The 21,397-nt window shown below is 40.0% G+C and overlaps 1 protein-coding gene across 1 annotated transcript; it reads left to right on the forward strand.

The window, feature by feature from the left end:
• Nucleotides 1-4,685: 4,685 nt before the first annotated feature.
• On the forward strand, nucleotides 4,686-21,369 carry LOC126376245 (cytochrome P450 4C1-like). Its single transcript, XM_050023539.1, has 11 exons — nucleotides 4,686-4,862; nucleotides 7,065-7,291; nucleotides 7,711-7,817; nucleotides 11,468-11,555; nucleotides 11,997-12,182; nucleotides 13,210-13,285; nucleotides 13,956-14,223; nucleotides 14,965-15,033; nucleotides 16,554-16,728; nucleotides 17,937-18,116; nucleotides 20,525-21,369. Exons 2-11 carry the CDS (start codon nucleotides 7,072-7,074, stop codon nucleotides 20,683-20,685), a joined length of 1,530 nt encoding a protein of 509 aa, XP_049879496.1. The 5' UTR covers nucleotides 4,686-4,862; nucleotides 7,065-7,071; the 3' UTR covers nucleotides 20,686-21,369.
• The last annotated feature ends 28 nt before the right edge of the window (nucleotides 21,370-21,397 follow it).

Here is a 21,397-nt window from a genome sequence, read left to right on the forward strand (position 1 = left end):
AGATAGAAAGAAATGTAACACAGTGATGTTTACATAGAAGGTCTTTGTTACATAGGATCTCAAATAGGAATGCATAAAGCTCACTTTTCCTTTTCTCACTCATAGTTTGTGTCGTAAGCTAGAAGAAGGCCAGTTTATGCTTTAGTTATTATTCTGAGGCACAAAGCAACAATGGAATGCAACATTATAAACATGAACTAGCACAATTTCCTTACGAAATAATCGCACCCGCTATTACGCTCCAATGTATGCAGATTTTTTTTCAATAACATGATATTTTCTAAAATACAGGAGATTAATTTTCTATCGGCATGGGTACAGTCATGAGCAATATAATGTACCCAGTTTAGGACTCTGTCGCACTAACATATTTGACATTTAGTGAGATTTACAGTTCCATTTGTCAAAAAAGTTAATGTGACATGGTACCAAAGCGTATACATATTAATGCTCGTGACCGTACATCAATAGACTTCACTTACTTAGGATATTTCCCATAAAAAATCCTGGGGTACGGGTCTGCATATATACGCACATAAGGTCAACCAGCATCATACTCTTGGAATCAAAGACCAAGTATTGGAATAGGTACCTACATAGGTAGGTACTTTTACTAAAAGGAAATCTAAGTTAACTAGCTAGTCTACTATAATCTGCTTTTAAATACAATATAACTGCAACGTAGAAGACCAGTTTGCCGCCAGTTCTGCTTATTTCAAAATTATTATACACTTGTGACTAGAATATAAATTACTCGTTAGCGACATTTTACGCAATATAAAATATAAAAAGTACTCACTTAACTCTATTCATAGAATTGTTTTTTTGTTTTAGATCTGTTGAAAGTGTGCATAAGAGATTTTATTCTACGGGTTGGTTTACAATGTCGTGTGGCACGGAAGCGAGAGCGGACTGGCAGAATAGATACATTACTTTGGAATTTTGGGCGGAAGATATGAAAACCTTAGCCCTATTTATTTTGAAAAAGTAGCATGGATAATGCTAATTGCTACGCCGAAAAGCGTGGCTTTTAAATTGATGATGATGATTATATGCATTAATTATATGCGTAGTTCAACATAGCATCACGCCTGTATCCCAGAAGGGGTAGGCAGAGGTGTAACAGTATTAATTTATACACCTACCTACCTATCTCACAAACTAGACAAACCTCATGCCTACTTGGTTATTTTACGATCAATAAATTTGCGACAAGGTGAAATGATATTTAGTTGTTTTGCGATAGTTAGTCATATTGCTACCTAGACAATTTGAGACCAACCCGTTTATAAGCTGAGGCAGGGTTCGAACCCGTGACGCACCACATACAGGGTGTTAGTGACATCGTAACGAAAACTTTGAGGGATGATTCAGAGAAATTCCACTTGATATCGACTCAGAATCATGGTCTGAATCATCCCCTTCAGTATTCGTTACAGTGTCACTAACACCCATACCTACTTGTATGGCTACTGTATGTACTTGTATGGGGTGTAAGTGACATCGTAACGAATACTGAGAGGGATGATTCAACTGATTATTCTGAGTTAATATCAAGTGGAATTTTCCATCGCAAAAGTATAGAATTGAAAATAATTTAAAAAAACTAAAAAAATAACATTAATTTTGCGACGGAAAATTCCACTTGATATTAACTCAGAATCATGGTCTGAATCATCCCTCTGAGTATTCGTTACGATGTCACTAACACCCTGTATAATAATGAACATTAACCCTTCCTCTTCTTTCCTTCATTTATTTCCTTTTTCATTTATGCTAGTTATTTGTTAGGGTTCGTAATGTTTATTTTATTATTTAATTATTATTAGATTATATAACTTAATAACAGACGGAATAACACACAGATTCACGACTTTATTATTTTTAATTTGGAACTGGCATATTATTTCATTTGTTTTTATTTTGATTTCTTCTTTTTCGAACGGGAACGTTTTCCCGCCTTTTAAAAGGCGGTGACGTGAAATTTTGTTCGGTTGCGGTAATCTGTTATGAAGAGTTGGAGAGTTAACATTGTTTATGAAAATATAACATTATTCAAGAGAATTGCTGAATTGTTTGATTACAACGAGCATAACATTATTCAAAAGAATTGCTGAATTGTTTGATTAGAACCTCCCCACCTGAGAGCAGTAGTATTATCACATATTATTGTAGTTACTGTAATTAATCTTTATCTTTCACTTTCCGCTTGTATACAATTTAATTTGTAAAACTTTGTAATAGGGTAGTTTCCAACTAGTAATATGATACTTTTTACTAAACGTCTAAACACGAATTACCTACTATGGAATTTCTATGAAAAACAACCTGTGACGTCATAGAAAAATATAGAAGAATGTCGCACTAAATAAGTTGAATGGAAAAAAAAGCAAACGTATTTGTCACCTTTGATTTGTCATTATTTAGTAATCAGAATTTCATAATTTATTTTTGATTTAGAAAACTACCCAATTGGCTAGTATAAGATTTTTATCATCGCAACATTAATAAAGATTATTATAAGCTGTAACGTTTGCGAAAACAATTATGTAAATGAAGTAAATACTTAGTTAATATAAATTTTCCCTATGTCGGATGAATTTTCATCCCCATAAATAAGTTCTAAGCAGATACGTTTTATTTTTTAGCAAATAAGTATTTGTAGGTAATTGTTCCTATAATATTATGTCGCGTTTCGTCGTATCACGATATGAGTTTTCCTTTGTTTTTTTCCATGTGACTAAGCTATGTAATAACTGGTTATGCTGCTCTGAATAATAATCTATTACTTAAGGCGGTTATTACACGACGCGGTCGCGGTTGGTGGTTGCGTATAGGTGATTTTTGTAGCAAAACGGCGGCGGCGTGCTTGTCGATTTCCTTCAATTAGCGCTTATCGATATCGACCCGATAGGGTCCATTAATTCTTTCAAATATAATCAGGCGACGACCTGAGCCGAGATTCGCGCCCAACTGAGCGCTCTCAGGGCCTGTTGTCATTTTTCCGGCCTAGTTAATGCAATTTGCACAATAAGTTACGTCAAAAAATAATGGCGACCGCTTCGCTGCCTACCGTGCGACCGCGTCGTGTGATATCCGCCTAACTGTATTACACATCATAAGATGAAGGAAAGGAATACAAATTGGGTAGGTATCTAGGTAGGCAGGCGTAACATTTTATGTAAAATTTGGGCAGCCGTGGCCAAAAGTGACACAGACAATTTGGGCACACAACTCAAGCTCTGAATGCCAAAAGTTGTCAGAAGAAAGATAGGAATTTAAAGGAATTTCTAAGGAATTTTCTCTTGACAGGTGGTCGCCTAGCCGCGCCTAGTCGCTTAGCCGCGTCGTCTATAATGGTCGAATACAAATACAAAGCCAAGTGTGTTAGTGAAAACTGCACTTAACTGCACTTAAAAGATAAATTTATAACTCATTGGTGCAAGTCCGGTACCGGATGTGAGTGATTTTTCAAGTGGAATTTCCCTTTGCAAAAATATGGCACTGAAAATAACTAAAAAAAACACTAAAATTTCCATGAATTTTCCGATAGGAAATTCCACTTGATATCAACTCAGAATCATGGTCTGAATCCTCTCCTTATTCGTTACGGTGTCACTAGCATCCTGTATATAATATGTACGTCCCAGTGCTAGGCATAGTTGGCGAGGAGTGAGTGTGTAGGTATATTCTACACCTCTGCCTACCCCTTTGGGGATACAGCGTGATGTTATGTTATGTTGTTATGGACGGGCAAACCCCAAAAGTCGATTCGCTAAGATCCACCACAGGTACACGAAACGGAAAACAGACTTTCAGGAACTTAAGAAAAAGTCTGATCAGTTTTATTTTAATAATAATTATAATTTATTATAATTCCTTGCAGGCTTTTATTCTATAATAAAAAATAAGATGGGCAGGTAAGATAGGTAATTTACCGGACAATCTCTGTAATGTGTTAAGTGTGTGTTGCGGGTAATAATTTTATATAGAAATTTTCGTATAAAGCTGAAGTAAGCTTTTGTTAAGTACATTATTTTTATGGTTGTGTTTTAAAAAACGTCTAGGGCCCTGTTCCGAGATTTTTCTTGCAGCTTCTTTTCCCCGGTTATACAGGTTGTGAGAAGCTGTAGTTGTTTTAGGCGGATGAGACGTTCGTTATGTAAAAAATTACGATTCAAAGTGTAACTATGTTAAGAACTTTGGAAGAACGCTTGACCCTCATTATGAGGTCGCAGGTTCAAAGCCCAGCGTGGATCTGAACCAATGATTTTAGAATTTGTCTTCGAATTAATGTTTGGACTATTAAATTATTATCACAGGGGGAAAACATCGTGAGGAAACCCACATTCCCGAGAAATGCGTTTTAGGAGGTATGTGACCTAACTTGTATTGGGTTGGTTTTCCCCTCGCGGGTTAGAAGGTCAGACAGGCAGTCGCTTCTGTAAAAAGCTGGACCTGTCAAATCTACAGGTTAGGTAAGCAGATAACTTGAGAAACCGAATAACTATTGACACTAATGATATTAACGTCTCATTGGTCACATACCTACTTCTTCTTTCTAGGCTTGATACCCAGTGACTTGTTGGGCAGTTTAAGTAATGTCCGAGTGTCATCTTTAGCTACTACACATGGACTAAAGGCCGGTAAATCGCTCGCATTATGACCGTGTGTCACGCCACGCGAGCTGCGCAGGCGCAGCTCAGAGGTTCTGCCCTTGTGACACTATAGTTGACATCAGGAAGGCTGCTCTATACCATGTGATACATGTTTGTTTGTTTTTTTTAAGATCTTGCTTTTAAAGGTAAGCGTAGGTCGAAGTGTCGTTCAGTGACTGTGTGAAGGATTAGCGGGTTTCGAAGGTAAGGTGCATTTCCATTGTTATCATAAACAATTAATTTTAAGGTCAATGTGGGGGAAGACCGGCATACTGTTCTAAAACATGAGTCTGACTGGATTTATTGAAGAAGATATTATTTGTAGACCAAGTCATATGATCGGGTATGATAGATTTACTTGGCTGAGGGATTATCCAGGCCATTTTCTCCAAAAAATATTACAATCAGACACAACACAAATCTCTAAAATCTCTTCTTCTTTGAAATCTCTTTGTTTAGAGATAAGCTTGCCTGTACTATATGTTTTCTTTGTATGTTTCTTGTGTCTGTTTCATTGTGTACAAATAAATAAATAGGCGTGGAAATAGGCGTGAGTTTATATACATATGTATGTACAGTCATGAGCAATATAATGTACCCACTTTAGGACTCTGTCGCACTAACATATTTGACATGTAGTGAGACTTACAGTTCAATTTGTCAAAAAAGTTATTGTGACATGGTACCAATGCTCGTGACCGTATGTGTAAAGTTATAACACGTCACACGTGACGTTCTAGTTAGTCACGTTTAGTCAGTTAGTTAGTCAGCGCCATCTAGATTTTTTTTTGGGAAACGTGGCCTGGGTTCTCCCTCATTGAAGGCTCTATTATGGCAATAAACTCGCCACATATGACATGGGACTTAAACATAGCGGGCGTGTAGTGGGTGTCATCATCAGCCGTACGACGCCCACTGCTGGGCATAGGCCACCGTAGCGGGTGTATCTATCAATAATTCTTTATTGCACAAAACATATACTTACACAGGACATATGCATACGAATAAAATTGAGCACAATAGGTGGCCTTATTGCTAAACAGAAATTTCTGCCAGGCAACCTTAGGATGAAAGAAGTTTATGCATTGGAGCGCTGGATGGTGCAATAAAAATAAACATAATATACATAATGTTACTGATTATTTAGAAGATATGAATGCATGGGATTAACTATCTGAGAACTGATATTAGGTAGAGAAATTACTCAATTGTATACCAATATTTTATGTTTATTTTTTTTTAAGAACGTCTAGGGCCCTGTGCCGAGGTTTTTCTTGCAGCTTCTTTTCCCCGGCTATACAGGTTGTGAGAAGCTGCAGTAGTTTTAGGCGGATGAGACGTTCGTTATGTAAAAATTGACGATTCAAAGTGTAACTGTTACCTACTGAATAAAGATATTTTTGAATTTGAATTTGAATTTATTAGTTACCAACCAATACCAAAGGTGTATACACAATGCATTTATCAATTATGACAATTTATAGCAATTTGAGACTGGGAATTGCTTTTTTTTTTGACGTGACTTATTGTAGATTTGCCGCAGATGGCATTAACTACTTGGCCGGACAAATGGGGAGCGCTGAAGGCTCTCACCCGGTATGAAGGCTCTCTGGGAATTGCAAGCACTATTTTTACGTAGCACTATCTGTACAGATACTTCTTTGAACGGTATTGGATACCCTTTGAGCCAGTTTAAAATATTGTGGTCGTCAGTAAGATCAGGCCATTTCGAGTAAACATTTTTTAATCGTCCAGCGACAGGTACTTGTACATACTACACACCTCTGCCTACCCCTTCGGGGTACAGGCGTGATGTTATATGTGTGTATTGTACACAGAATAAATCACGTAATAATCACACAAGATCTGTTACAGACATCGGCCCTAGATAATTACCTCGGATATAGAAATAAGTCAGTTAATAGATCTAAGTGCTAACTCGACGTAGAACGCTAAATATTTCCGCATACAAGCGAATCATTAACACAGTCCTTGATCCTCTGGCCAAGTAGTTAATGCCATCTGCGGCAAATCTACAATAAAAAAAATAAAAAATAAGTCACGTCAAAAAAAATGTCCTTGATCGCTAATGGGGTAGGTAGTTATTATTTTGTTAATGTGTTTAGTCATATTAATTTATGTGTATAAAAATATCAATAAGTCTACAGTTAAGTTATTACATGTAGATTTCAACTTATTTCTTTATTTATTTTCCGTGCTTCGGAAGGCACGTTAAGCCTTGGTCCCGGCTGCATTAGCGCAGTCGTTAATAATCAGCAATCCGCACTGGGCCCGCGTGATGGTTTAAGGCCCGATCTCCCTATCCATCCATAGAGAAGGCCCGTGCCCCAGCAGTGGGGACGTTAGTGGGCTGATGATGATTGATGATGATGATATTCTTTACAGATTAAGAATGCTGGGCCTATCAACTTGGCAAGTGTTACTCTGCGCGGCAATAGCGGCCGTGGTAGCATACTGCACAACAGTGACGTCAACTATATTGGAGTATGCTTGGTGGTGGCGCGACAGGGTGCGCGCGCGCCGGCGTCTGGTGCGGCTGGCGGCGCGCATGCCCGGCCCGCCCGCCTGGCCGTTGCTTGGCAACGCGCTCGTCTTCATGGCTAGTCCTCAAGGTTAGTCATAGTTATTTTTGGCGTGACTTATTTTTTATTGTATATTTGCCGCAAATAGCAGGTCAACACAAACGTGGAACGCGCTATGAACGCTCTCATACATTTCCCTAGGTTTTAATTTACCGCACGGCGCACCCATAAGCTACTTAATTCCCTACGGCATAGAATAAATCATTAAGTATAAGTACTACATAGGTACTGAGGTACAATATTAACAGTTTCCGCAAAATTGAGTCGTTGCGAGTTTTTGATGACATATTTCCTTTTATTCCATAAGGGCAAGAAACAATTGTACCTACCTACAATCAGTTCCAGACCCTACTTCACGAGCATTAAGTTTACTTTTGCTATTTTCTTTACCTAGAGTTTGGAATGGTAAAGTAGAGCAACTTTCTTTAACCTGTAATTGTATTTTTCAGATCAATTGAACATTATCACGGGCTTCTTCGAGAAATATGGTCCTTATGTGCGGTTCTGGCTGGGACCAGACCTCAATATCTGCATCAAAGATCCTGCTGATATAAGAGTATGTACCTAATTACATAAAATAATTTATTAGAATACATAATAATACCTAATATATGCAAAAAGGGCTCTGGTCAGTGATTGTCAAAGTTGTTTTGGAATTCATGATTGGATCATAAATGATTATCACGTGCTCAGCGGTGAAGGAAAACATAGTGAGGAAACCCACATTCCCGAGAAATGCATTTTCGTACGTGACCTAACCTGTATTGGGCTGCTTTTCCGTGCGGGTTGGAAGGTCAGACAGGCAGTCGCTTCTGTAAAAAACCGGACCTGTCAAATCTTTAGGTTAGGTAAGCTGACCCTGTGAAAAAACGGGATAATGCTAGGGAGATGATGATAATATAAAGAAGGCGCTTTCTTCGCCCCGCATTAACACGAGTCTGATTTACCTAGTCCTACTCACGATTGATGCCACTTATTCTATTGCAGCCGTCCCGTTAAAGAGTAAGGGCGCGCACGCGCATCCAATGGCAATGAGGCAATGAGGGACTTTCCGGGTTACGTTCCCCAAAACTAAAATAGATGGCGCTGTACAGATTTAACGTAAATTACCTATTTTGTCATTATTCGGGTATTACATACTTATTCAGAAATATAATCTAATAGAAGCGGTTATAAATCTAAATAGTTAAATGCACTTATTTTATGGAACAGATTAAAGAAAAGGTTAACGTCGTGTCTTGTAGGGAAGTCAAGGAATTGGCCTTTGATAGACTGGAATGGAAAATGCTACACCGACAAGAGCGTGGCTCTTAACTTGATGATGATGACTTATTTTATGTAGGTAGTTCTTTTAATTATTTATTTTGTTAGAATGCACTAACCCGCTATTGTTATATTTGTACAAAATTTTCCTGTACCCAATGGTTGCCTGGAAGAAATTGCTGCATGAGCAATAAGGCCGCCTGTTGTGCTTTTCTGTATATGTTGTCCTTATCTCTGTATTTTGTGTCCATTGTGCTCAATAAAGTATTTTATCTATCTATCTAATGCCAGAAGCATTTAAAAATAATTGTTGCTTGATATTTGTATTACATTATGTATAGAATTATGTTGTTATCTATATTTGCTTCTTTTTATTTTGAACAGAATAATAATGGGTGGATGATGTATTGTGCTTGTAATAAAATGGATCATCATTTATACTCAAAAGCAAAGATAGCACAGGGTCCACATAATACCAGCGTCGTGGTTCACGCCGCGACTTGTGCTGAGTGAGGCCCTTTTATCTCAGGACGTCCACCACCACCTTATGATCATTGTAATGAACATCCTCCTATGCTTTTTGTAATTGTTTTAGAAAAAAATTAAGTGATGTTATTGTCTTGTCTGTATTATCGTCGTGGAGATCCTTGGGGGAGGCCTATGCCCAGATTGTCTTGTCTTTGTATGTGGCGTCCTTTTATAATGAACAATTTCTATTCTACACTGGTCAGCAAATAAACCGGGCCACCCGCTCCCGTAGAACTCTAATTCGATTTCCAAAAAAAGTATAAAACTTACAACGGTTTAAGTTATACCTAAAGAAAGTGCATTTTGTGGCGATTAAAATGATTGAAAATTTATTGAAATTTATCGTTTTTATTAAGTGTTTATTAAGCAATTACAATAAAGACTCATTTGCCGGACTGTTTAATCATTGGTAAACGGAAAAACAAAAAACAAAAATAAAGCAAAAAATGAAACGCAAGGCTTAAAAAAGTTTTTGATTAGTATTCGGTATTCCCTCCCCTTGCTCGGATAACTGCCAGCATTCTCGTATTCATCGACCTCACGAGCCTGACGATAAAATCTTGAGGAATTGCATTCCACTCTTCTTCAACAGCGATTCGCAGCTCCTGAAGGTTTGCTGGAACAGGTGATCGGGCCCGAACTCGACGTTTTAGCTCATCCCATAAGTGTTCTATTGGATTAAGGTCCGGACTTCGAGCTGGCCAGTCCATCGTACGAATGCCGACGTCACGCAGGTACTGGGTCACCACTTGTGCAACATGAGGTGGTGCATTGTCATGCATCAGTTGCATATCCTGCCCGATAAATCCAGCGTAAGTTATCACATGATCGGCAAGGACTTCAGTAATGTATCGATGAGAAGTCAATCCTCGTGTACCGCCCGTCGGTTCGACGAAAACTAACGCGGTACGTGCGGTTAATGAGATGCCGCCCCAGACCATTACAGATCCCCCTCCATAAGCAACTGTTTCTTCAATACAACACTGAGAGTAACGTTCTCCTGGGCGACGATATACCCTCTGGCGTCGGTCACTTCCATGTAGGCTGACCCTGGTCTCATCAGTGAAGAGTACATTGCCCCACTGCTCTAATGTCCAATCTCTATGCTCTCGAGCGAATTGAAGTCGTGCTCGACGGTGGGCTACCGTCAATTTTGGGCCTGTTGCTGCTCTTTTTGGAGTTAGTTTTCGTTCAGCAAGTCTCCTTCTGACAGTATCTGAACTTATGACCACTTGGCGTTCGTCACGCAGGCTTCGTTGGACTTGAACAGCATTAAGGCGGCGATTTCGCAAAACAGTAAGTTGGATATAACGATCATCTGCTGCTGATGTAGCTCTAGGTCGGCCAGTACCTGGTCGACGGTCGAATGCTCCAGTCTCTAGGTATCGTCTGTAAACCCGTTGTACCGAAGATCTGCTGATTCGAAGTCTCCGAGCGACTTCACGTTGCGAAAGGCCTGCTTGAAGTAATGCAACAGCTTGAACGGCTTCCTGAGGTGTCGTATTCATCATTGAATGAAGAAAGTAGCAAAAATACACGCGTTAGGAGCAAGTGATGAAAGATAACTAAAGAAATTATGAAAAATATCCGACTACCCTCATTGAAGAAAAAGAAACGGAAATCGAAAACTCTAGGCAAAAGAGGGTAAATCGTTAGTATTGTGTTTGTTGTTTAATTTCAATGTGAATTGATGGTAGTTTAGAATAAATTTTAAGTCATTATAATTAACATAAAATGCACTTTCTTTAGGTATAACTTAAACCGTTGTAAGTTTTATACTTTTTTTGGAAATCGAATTAGAGTGCTACGGGAGCGGGTGGCCCGGTTTATTTGCTGACCAGTGTATTCTAGATAAAAGATGCTTATATTGGTTATCCATGAAATTTGAAAGAAAGAAAGAAAAAAAGAAAGAAAGAAAGAAAGAAAGAAAGAAAGAAAGAAAGAAAGAAAGAAACGTTTCATTAGAAGGTTAAACGCAGGTAATTTTTTACAGCGCCATCTATATTATTTTGGGGATGTAGTCTGGAAAGTTTCTCTTTGACGACCATTTCTAGTTATCGAGGGTCTGTGGTAATTCATCATCATCAGCGGTACGACGCCCACTGCTGGGCATAGGCCTCCCCCAAGGATCTCCACGACGATCGGTCCTGCGCTGCCCGCATCCAGCGGCTTCCCGCGACCTTCACCAGATCGTCGGTCCACCTTGTAGCGGGCCTACCCACTGAGCGTCGTCCGACACGTGGTCGCCACTCCAGAACCTTTCCGCCTCATCGGCCATCGGTTCTCCTCGCTATGCGTCCTGCCCACTGCCACTTCAGCTTTGCAATTCTCCGAGCTATGTCGGTGACTTTAGTAATTAATGTGGTAGTAATTACTGTGGTAATTAATGCAACCAAAATTTGGTACATATTTCAGATGCTGCTAACCAGCAATAAGATTAACCAGAAGGGGCCACTGTACGAGTTCATGAAGCAGTTCATTGGACCGGGTATTTTAACAGGAGGTCTGTATTTAATAAGTAACTGTTTTACCTACTGTTTTTTGTTGTTGTGTGGTTGGTTGAGGGGAGGCCTGTGCCCAGCAGTGGGATGTATATAGGCTGTTTATATTTTATCTACTTGACTTTTTGTAGATTTGCCCCGGCCGGGCAGAGGGAACGCTAAGAGTAGTGCAGGCTCTGCACGACCAACCGCGCCGCGCGCGGTGCGAATGAAGATAAAAACTGCCTAATTCTCCCATCAGATGTCGCTACGTTGAGCGTTCTTAAATTTTGACAGTTCTCCATATAAAATACTATTTAATTTGAGTAACATACATGTAGTCATTACATGTCAAGGGGCCTTTTGCGGCTCAATAATAACCATGATTGACGAGGATTGATGAGGTTGGTAATCCACCTCGCAGCCCACACGACGAGCTATACATATATCCTTTTTAAATTCAGGTCCGACTTGGCGAAACCATCGGAAGATAGCAACGCCGTCTTACAACAAGAAGTGTGTCGTGCGCTTTGCCAAAGTCTTCAACAGAGAGGCCCAGGTGCTAGCTGAGGCTTTACTAAAGAAGGACCCTGGGAGAACCTTTGATGTCTACCATGACGTAGTGGCCTGTACCACGCAATGCGTTTGTCGTGAGTATCATGTTTCTTTTACCGCATTGGCCTTTCCTTTCTGTCACTCAGAACCGTCATAAACTAGAGCGAGATAACGACCGTCTCGTTGATTTCCGCTCTTTATCTGTGGTGCGGCCAGCCGTTGCGGCACGGCAACCACGCCGCGCTTCGACCAATAGCCGGTCGACGTCTATCTACGTAGATAGCATTCACTGCGTTTATTGCGCGAACATACATACATACATAAACTCCTATTTCCCACCGGGATCTGCTTATCCCAGACTATGGGATTCCTTTGCTTCGGTCCTGACACACTTTTCTTGCTTCCTCCACATTCATTAATCGTTTCATACACGCACGCCGGTTCAGAGTATATCGTACTCTACCTTTTCTAAGGACATCTCCTTTGCCAGCCCTATCGCCAACCATCGCTTTGTATACCGCTTTCGTAATCCTATATCTTTCATCCGCTCTATGTGTCCAAATCAATTTAATATTCGTTATCAATCTTAGTCACTAATCGTCTTTTACACCACATCTCTCTCTTAACACTCTGCCTATGAAGATGGTTAGTTAGGTATTGGTCGAAGCCCTCAATATTAGCCTTGCGGGCGGCGCCGTTGTCATGCAGACCCTGCAGGGGGGTTAAAAAGGCCACAGAGAAGCAATTCATATCAAATGCATATAGCAATTTGAAATTTGCGCATATTAATAAATTAAGTGCGCGATGGTAACAAATGCCAAATAGCAATATTGCTTTTTAGGTGAATTGCGTTAATGTGGCCTTTTTAACCCGCCAGGGCTCGCGGCACGCCAACCGCGGAATTAAATCGAGGGTTAAGACCAATACCCATACGACATCTGTCACGTCTATCCACGTAGATAGCATTCGCTGCGTCTATTGGTCAACCCCTCCATATTAAATAAATATTATATCTCGACTATATCGACTTCTATATATACTTACTATTTGTTGCTTTATATACTTAAATTTTGAGACTATTTTCTTGTTTAATTAACGAAAATTATCATACTTTTCTTACAGAAACATTGATGGGCTTGTCTAAAGAAGACTCTACCAATGTAAAACGTATGGAGGAATTGGTTTATAAAACGCAAACGTAAGTTGTATGTAGTAGCTAGATATTTCTGTAACAAAACCATTTTTGATAAGTAAATTATTGATTTGGGGCCGTATGGGAATAGTAATGTCCCTGGGAGCTGTTAATTTCTGAAAGAAAGAAAGTATTTTATTATAATTTTACTTAGTAGGTTAATAAGTAATAGTGATGCGTACATTACAGTACAGATACCTACATTTTAATGAGTTTTATGTAGGTATGTTACTATAATAATAATTTTGTTCCGAATCGAAAGTTTTGTCCACTTAGATTTGAAATTTTAACATTAACATTACATAAACATGAGCCAGCGTAGTCGTTACATGAGCCATGTCAGGGGCCTTTAGCGGCTCAGTAATAGCCCAGGGTTGATGAGGTTGGTATTCCACCTCACAACGCGCACGATAAGAAGAAGAGACATAATTTAAAACACGCATGTATAGGGATACATGCGTGTTGCATACGTGTTGCATGTGTGTTGTGAGGTCTGTAGTATAAAAACACCCAATTCTCGCCAGTTATAACATCATTATCATCTCTCTAGCGTTATCCCATTAATTTTCGTTTTTCACGGGGTCCGTTTACCTAACCTGAAGATTTGACAGATCCGGTTTTTTACAGAAGCAGCTGCATGTCCGCCTGAAAAAAAATATTTATTTCACATTTACAGAATATACTCGTTCATCTTCACGAAGATGACGCACTGGTGGCTCCAGATACCCTTGATATTCAGCCTGACAGGAAGAAAGAAGATAGGAGACGAATACCTTCGGCTGCTGGACGACTTCTCTTCGGATGTAGTGGCGAAGAGGCGGAGAGCCATGAAAGAGAGTCCTGTGGTTGATGAAGAGACCCTAGGCGTGGTTGACAGGTTCCTTCTGTCTGGGGAGATGAGCGACAGGGAGGTGAAATGGGAGACCTTTACGCTTTTTACTACTGTGAGTATTTTACAACGATTTGTCGTGAATGCTCTTATACATCGCTGTATGTTTGATTTCACCGCGCGACGAGAATAATACCTACTACGGACTTATTATAACGATATTTATTACACTACCCCTATCTTCAGGACCCCGATACCGACTCCGCCAACGTGGTCGACGATTTCCCTAAATCAGCGCTTATCGCTATCGACCCACTAGGGTCGATTATTTCTTTTAAATATTTTTCCTCTCAGACGACGCCCTGAGCCGAGGTTCGCGCCCAACTGGGCACCCTCAGGCCTGTTGTCTTAAACGTTGTACCGGGTGAGAGCCCTCAGCGCTCCCCATTTGTCCGGCCAAGTAGTTAATGCCATCTGCGGCAAATCTACAATAAGTCACGAATAAATAATGGGCGAATAAAATAGGCATCTCGCTAGTATACAATCCGTTTGACGTGCTGTCTACTTAACTCTGTCGGGTTATTGGCCGATGTAAAATTTTTAGATGGTTGTTTTAGATTTCTGCTTAAAATTGACGTGTGTTCCATAATTTTTTTCCTGTCGATTACACGTCCCTTTCTTTTTCAGCGGATAACAAAATGACAGGTATAACTTAAAATAAAATTTGATGGTGTCTGCAGGAATTTGTACCAATATCTTCATAATAATCATTCAAAAAGTATGAAGGTGTGTGTGCGTGTCTGTCGTTATTTTCTTAAGGCTTCATTCTTCATCTACGCTTTCTCCCTTTTTGCAGAGTCAAGAAGCCTCGGCCAAGATAGCGGCTGGGGTGCTGTTGATCCTCGCCCACTTACCCGAATGGCAGGTAAGGAAGATTAATTAACAATACCGTACGGCTCACCAGTCACCACTTCTAATAAGCTCGATGAAACGTGGCGTGGGTACTTAGGTACAATCACGAGCAATATAATGTACTTACCCACTTTAGGACTCTGTCGCACTAACATTTTTAACATTTAGTGAGACTTACAGTTCAATTTGTCAAAAAAGTTAATGTGACATGGTACCAAAGTGTATACATATTAATGCTCGTGACCGTACATAATTTCATCATTACTATACCTCTCTCTGACTACCCCGATTGGGAATGTAACCGTGATCTTATGATCGATTTAACGTCATGAAATGCCTACTTAATTAAGTACACAAAACTACCTACGAATAATTATCATAGAAAGATTGAGTTTCAATGGTACTTTTTCGATATTGCAAGTTTTTGCTAAAACAGTGAGTGAGACGGCGATACGGCTCACTAACTATCACGTTGGTCTAACAGAAAGCTCGATGAGGTGTTGATACGATGAGGTGCAAAAGTCCAATTAGTTTCTTGCAAAGTAATAAATTAACTGGTTGCACTTAAGACCTCCTGGTTACCATGTCGTTTCTGTAATAGACACCTAATGGTTCATAATTAACTAAAACGGCCTCTGTGGTCCAGTGGTTGAGCGTTGGACTCACGATCCGGAGGCCCCGGGTTCGTATCCCGGTAGGGGCATATCACAAAAATCACTTTGTGATCCTTAGTTTGGTTAGGACATTACAGGCTGATCACCTGATTGTCCGAAAGTAAGATGATTCGTGCTTCGGTAGGCACGTTAAGCCGTTGGTCCCGGTTACTATTTACTGATGTAAGTGAGTAATCGTTACATGAGCCTTTGGCGGCCTTTGGCGGCTCAATTATAACCCTGACACCACGGTTGATGAGGTTGGTATTCTACCTCACGACCCACACGATAAGAAGAAGAAGAAGAAGGTTCATAATTTCACCACTGTTTACAAATAATTCGCTGTGCTCAGTGACTGTACTTTTGCTCTTTGATTGGACGTGCTTATAGTTCATCTAAGCTTGCTGTATCTACCTCTGATTACCCCAATTGGGATTAGTCGTGAGCTTATGCTATGTATACTGGGTGTTAGTGACATCGTAACGAATACTGAGGGGGTTGATTCAGACCATGATTCTGAATTAAAATCAAGTGGAATTTTTCGTCTCAGATGAATCATCCCTCTCAGTATTCGTTACGATGACACTTACACCCCGTACAAGTACATACGGTAGCCATATAAGTAGGTATGGGTGTTAGTGACACAGTAACGAATACTGAGGGGGATGGTTCAGACCATGATTCTGAGTTGATATCAAGTGGAATTTCGTGTCAAAAAATTCATGAAAATTTTTCTTTTCTTTTTAATTATTTTCCAATCCATACTTTTGCGACGGAAATTTCTACTTGATATCAACTCAGAATCATGGCCTGAACCACCCCTCAAAGTTTTCGTTACGATGTCACTAACATCCTGTATATATGTTAAGTTTTGTTTCAGGATAAAGTACACGACGAGATACTAGAACTCCTGGGTCCGGTGGACTGTGACGTCACAGAGGAAGAACTCAAGAAGCTGCATTGCCTGGACATGGTGTACAAGGAGACCCTTCGGTACCTGTCCATTGCAGCCTTCATCCAGAGGACCGTGGAAGAGGAGGTCACAGTCAAGAATGGTGAGGAGCTGACTGATCTTTAGAAAAGGTCTAGTACGAATCGAACTTAAACTGAATCAAATAAATCTACTCTGAACCGGCGTGCGTATATGAAACGATTGATCAATGTGGAGGAAGCAAGAGAAGTATGTCAGGTAGGATGATCCTACTACTGGTATGAATAGAAGAAAGGGGTTGGAAAGGCCCTAACGCGCATTTCGTATAATATAGGTATGAGGACCGCTGTCGCCGGCTCAAACTCTACTCCTGCACGATAGCTCTACTGCTTCTCATATTCCAGCCAATGTATTCTAATGAACATCTTCTATGCTTTTTTGTAATAGTTTTGTGAAAATGTTAAGTGATTATCTTGGATTTGTGTGTGGCGTCCTTCTGTAATAAATAATTTCTATTCTATTCTATATTTTATGTGAAAGGCTGCAAATTTATTTATTTTATTTTGGACAACAGACAGGCATAATACTGCATTTGTATGTTACAAAGTAATAAGTGAAGACATTTTTTTTAACGTGATTTATTTTAGATTTGCCGCAGATGGCATTAACTACTTGGCCGGACAAATGGGGAGCGCTGAAGGCTCTCACCCGGTACAACGTTTAACACAACAGGCCTGAGGGTGCCCAGTTGGGGTTGGGCGCGAACCTAGGCTCAGGGCGTCGTCTGAGAGGAAAAATATTTGAAAGAATTAATCGACCCTAGTGGGTTGATAGCGATAAGCGCTGATTGAGGGAAATCGTCGACCACGCCGGCGGGGTTGGTATCGGGGTCCTGAAGTGTTTGGTGTTACGAGCTGATTGGCTGCCTCTATGGCTAGAGGGTGAAGACAATGAGTGCCCACAATTTCTTAAATAACAAGTGATTATCATTTATTTTTATAAGACGAGAGAGATGCATACTTACAAAAGTACATACATACATACATAAACTCACGCCCGTAATCCCAAATGGGGTGGGCAGAGCCACAAGTAATCAAAGACAACTTGCAGCCACTGTTGATACGAAGTCCTAAGATGGACATGATGAACCTTATGGTGATAAGGGATCAGCCTGTCGCCCATAACATTAGTCCATCATGTTAGAGGACGCAATCCCTCTGCAAAAGTATTTTTTGATAAATAAGTATTCGGCGCTTCAGCCGACAGCGTTGTCAATTCGTGGTGGTGGTCGAATCACCATTCATGGCAACTCTACTCACCACTTATCCGCAGGTGAGCTGACCCTCCCATCAGGCGCATCAGTGATCATCCCCATCCACATGCTCCACCGCGACCCCCACTACTGGCGGGACCCGTACAAGGTGGACCCAGCAAGGTTTCTGCCCGAAACCGTCCGCGAACGCGACCCTAACGCCTTTGTGCCTTTCAGCCTTGGCGCTATGGACTGTCTGGGTAAGGGAGATTTATTTTATCTTATGGCTTTGTTTGGGTTTGTGGGTACCAGAGTCGTTCTTCTTTTTTATCGACAATGATCTATCCTTCGCTCTGATATGTTATATGTTTTAGAATTTTAATCTTTCCATTGTCCAGAAATATACTAACGAAATACAAATCGGTTCCTTGATTAGTAATTAACGTAGCTTGGTTGTTTTTCACAAAATTCTGTGACAGAGAGGTAAATCGAAATTCTGTCTCTGATGAAAAGGGCCACCCTGTCACAATATTTTATAGAATGCGCCTACAAAGAATAGTATGTTACCAAGATAAAGAGAAACACTAAATACTCTACAGACCCATCTTTATATGATGTTTTAAAATATTTATTGCCGTTATAATATTAAAGATGTTAAATCGGATATATCGAGAAAATGACTTTTTATTGTCGCTTCTATGCTGTTCTGGGAGCAAATAAAAAACATAGAAAACGTTCAGCTGCTTGTCTTCCCGGGCATGTCGTAAAAACCGACAGAGGGATTGTGTCCTCTAACATGATGGACTAATGTTATGGGCGATAGGCTGATCCCTTATCACCATAAGGTTCATCATATCCAGCTTACGACATCGTATCAAAAGTGGCTGCAAGTTGTCTTTGATTACTTGTGGCTCTGCCCACCCCATTAGGGATTACGGGCGTGAGTTTATGTATGTATGTATTGTCGATAAAAAAGAAGAACGACCCACCACAGGACGTACACCGTAGACGTGGTAGACCCCGGAAACGATGGCGCGATGATCTCGAAGGTTATCGAAAAGACTGGATAGAGCTCGCACAGAACCGGGATACTTGGAAAGACATGGGGGAGGCCTTTGCCCGGGGCAATGGGATCACACAGGCTAATAATAATAATATGGCTTTTTATATGATATGTCTTTTTTTTGGCTTTTTTTACTATAGAGAACCGGAGAGGAAATATGATTGGCCACCTGATACGACACGATTCATTTATAACAAACATCATAGAAGGAAAAATTGAAGGGAAGGGAGGAAGGGGTAGACCTAGGAGAACATTTATGAAACAAGTAAAAGAGAAGGTGCAGGTCGTGTCGTATCAGGAGGTGAAGGTTTTGGCGGAAAGAAAAGAGGATTGGCGATTACTCCACCGACAAGAGCGCAGCTCTTAAATAAAGAGAGAGAGAGAGAATGGCTTTGTATCTACGAGCGATGAAAGATAGTCGAAGTTATTAATTCAAATTCCAACAATTTATTTCGGACAATTTCATAAATCCATAATTCTTATCACATTTTATCTAGCATATTCGATCCCACTGCTGGGCAAAGGCTTCCTCTTGATTTTTCCACTCCTCTCGACTTTGCGCGATCCCCGGCCAATCCCTCCGATAAGCATTGAGGTCGTCATACCAACTTTTACGCGGTCTGCCTCGACTTCAAAACTTTCGACAAATCTAAATACAATTAAAATAAAATTCAATCATTTGTGGCGAAGGCGGCCACAGAGAGAACAAAATTTATATTTTATTTTTAAGTATGGCAATACTTGCCTTTTACTTCTTCTAGAATGTACATAACTAACGTGTATCGTGTGTCAACAAGTTATGTAGACTTTAAAAGATAAAATTAATAAAAGTGCCGTTAATAACACTGTCCAGCTGTATTATTCCGCCAAGAAGAGTATCGCTAACACCTAGATGCCCACACTGGTTAGGCCACGTACATACATAAACTCATGCCCGTAGTCCCTAGTGGGGTGGGCAGAACCATAACTAATCAAAGACGACTTGCAGCCACTGTTGATATGAAGCCCAAAGACGGATATGATGTATATTGCCGGCATGTTAGAAAGGGCACAATCCCTCTGTCGGATTTGACTCTATTGTGAATTTTGTTAGACCAATTCTTCTTCTTATCGTATGGGTTGTGAGGTGGATGACCAACCCCATCAACCCTGGTGTCAGGGTTATTATTGAGCCGCTATAGTTCCCTGACATGACTCATGTAATGATTACTCACTTGCATCAGTAAATAGTAACCGGGACCAACGACCAATTGGGATTATAGTAAGCTTATCTAAGCGCACTGCAATGTGCAAGCCAAGTTCCCGCAATATATTTATCTATTTATTTGTATACAGGGTATTAGTGACACCGTAACTAATCAGCTCGTGATTGTGAGAATATCAAGTGGAATGACATTATTTGTGTTTTTGAATTATTTTCAATTCTTTACTTTTGCGATGGAAAACTCCACTATATGTTAACTCAGAATCATGGTCTGAACACCCCCTCATTATTCGATACGATGTGATTAACACTCTCTAACTCTGTAACTCTAACTCTCACTCTTTGTAACTCTTTAAGTGCAATAAAGAGTTATGTATTGTATTGTATTTGTATCTTTAAAGGTCGTGTGTACGCGACTTCCCTGATCAAAACCCTGGTGGTGCGAGTTCTCCGAAAAGTCCAGCTGGAGGCAGATGGAAACATTGAAGACCTGGATTTAAATGTGGCCATCTCCGTCAAATTTGCTGACGGGTACAATTTAAGGGCACGGCCGAGAGTTTAGAATATAGGTAGACAATACTTCAATATAAGTACGCCATTAAGTCAAATAGGGCTGGCGATAAACTCATGTCCATTTCTTAGAGTACCATAAATCCCGGACCCTTAGTTATTTTCTCCCGGCATTTCTTTTCTATTTATTTGGGAAACAAACAGCTATAATATTACAATTACATCTTACATCGAAATCTTTTCTTTATATTCTTACTTTTCTTCCTATTCCCGGGATTTTCTTAGCAAATCCCGGGAATCCCTAAATATGTGATAAAAATGAATATGTGTACTTATATATGAATCCGGGGATTTATAGTACCGGGATTTCCGCGACTGTTCTCTACTTTTCCCAAAGAAGAGTTTTTAACAAGTGGGTACTTGTTCCTCTTCTGGAGGGGTTAAAATGGCCACATCGGAGCAATTCATCCAAGAAAGAAATATTGCAATTTGACATTTGCGCATATAAAGGTAAGTGCGCAATGCAAACAAATGTCAAATAGCAATATTGCTTTCTTTGATGAATTGCTTCGATGTGGTCATTTTAACCCCCCTGAACCGTATTTGTTTTTATTCGCTTGAATTTTTAAAGTGTGTAAGTTTTACGCTTATATTAATACCTATGTAACTATCTTATTACGAAATAATTTAAGTAAGTAAGTTAGATAATGTTTAACAATAAATCTGTAGAATATAATCTTGCAGTTTTATTCCACCGTCCCCGA

Source organism: Pectinophora gossypiella, chromosome 20, assembly GCF_024362695.1.
Source record: "Pectinophora gossypiella chromosome 20, ilPecGoss1.1, whole genome shotgun sequence".
In the NCBI taxonomy this organism is placed as follows: domain Eukaryota; kingdom Metazoa; phylum Arthropoda; class Insecta; order Lepidoptera; family Gelechiidae; genus Pectinophora; species Pectinophora gossypiella.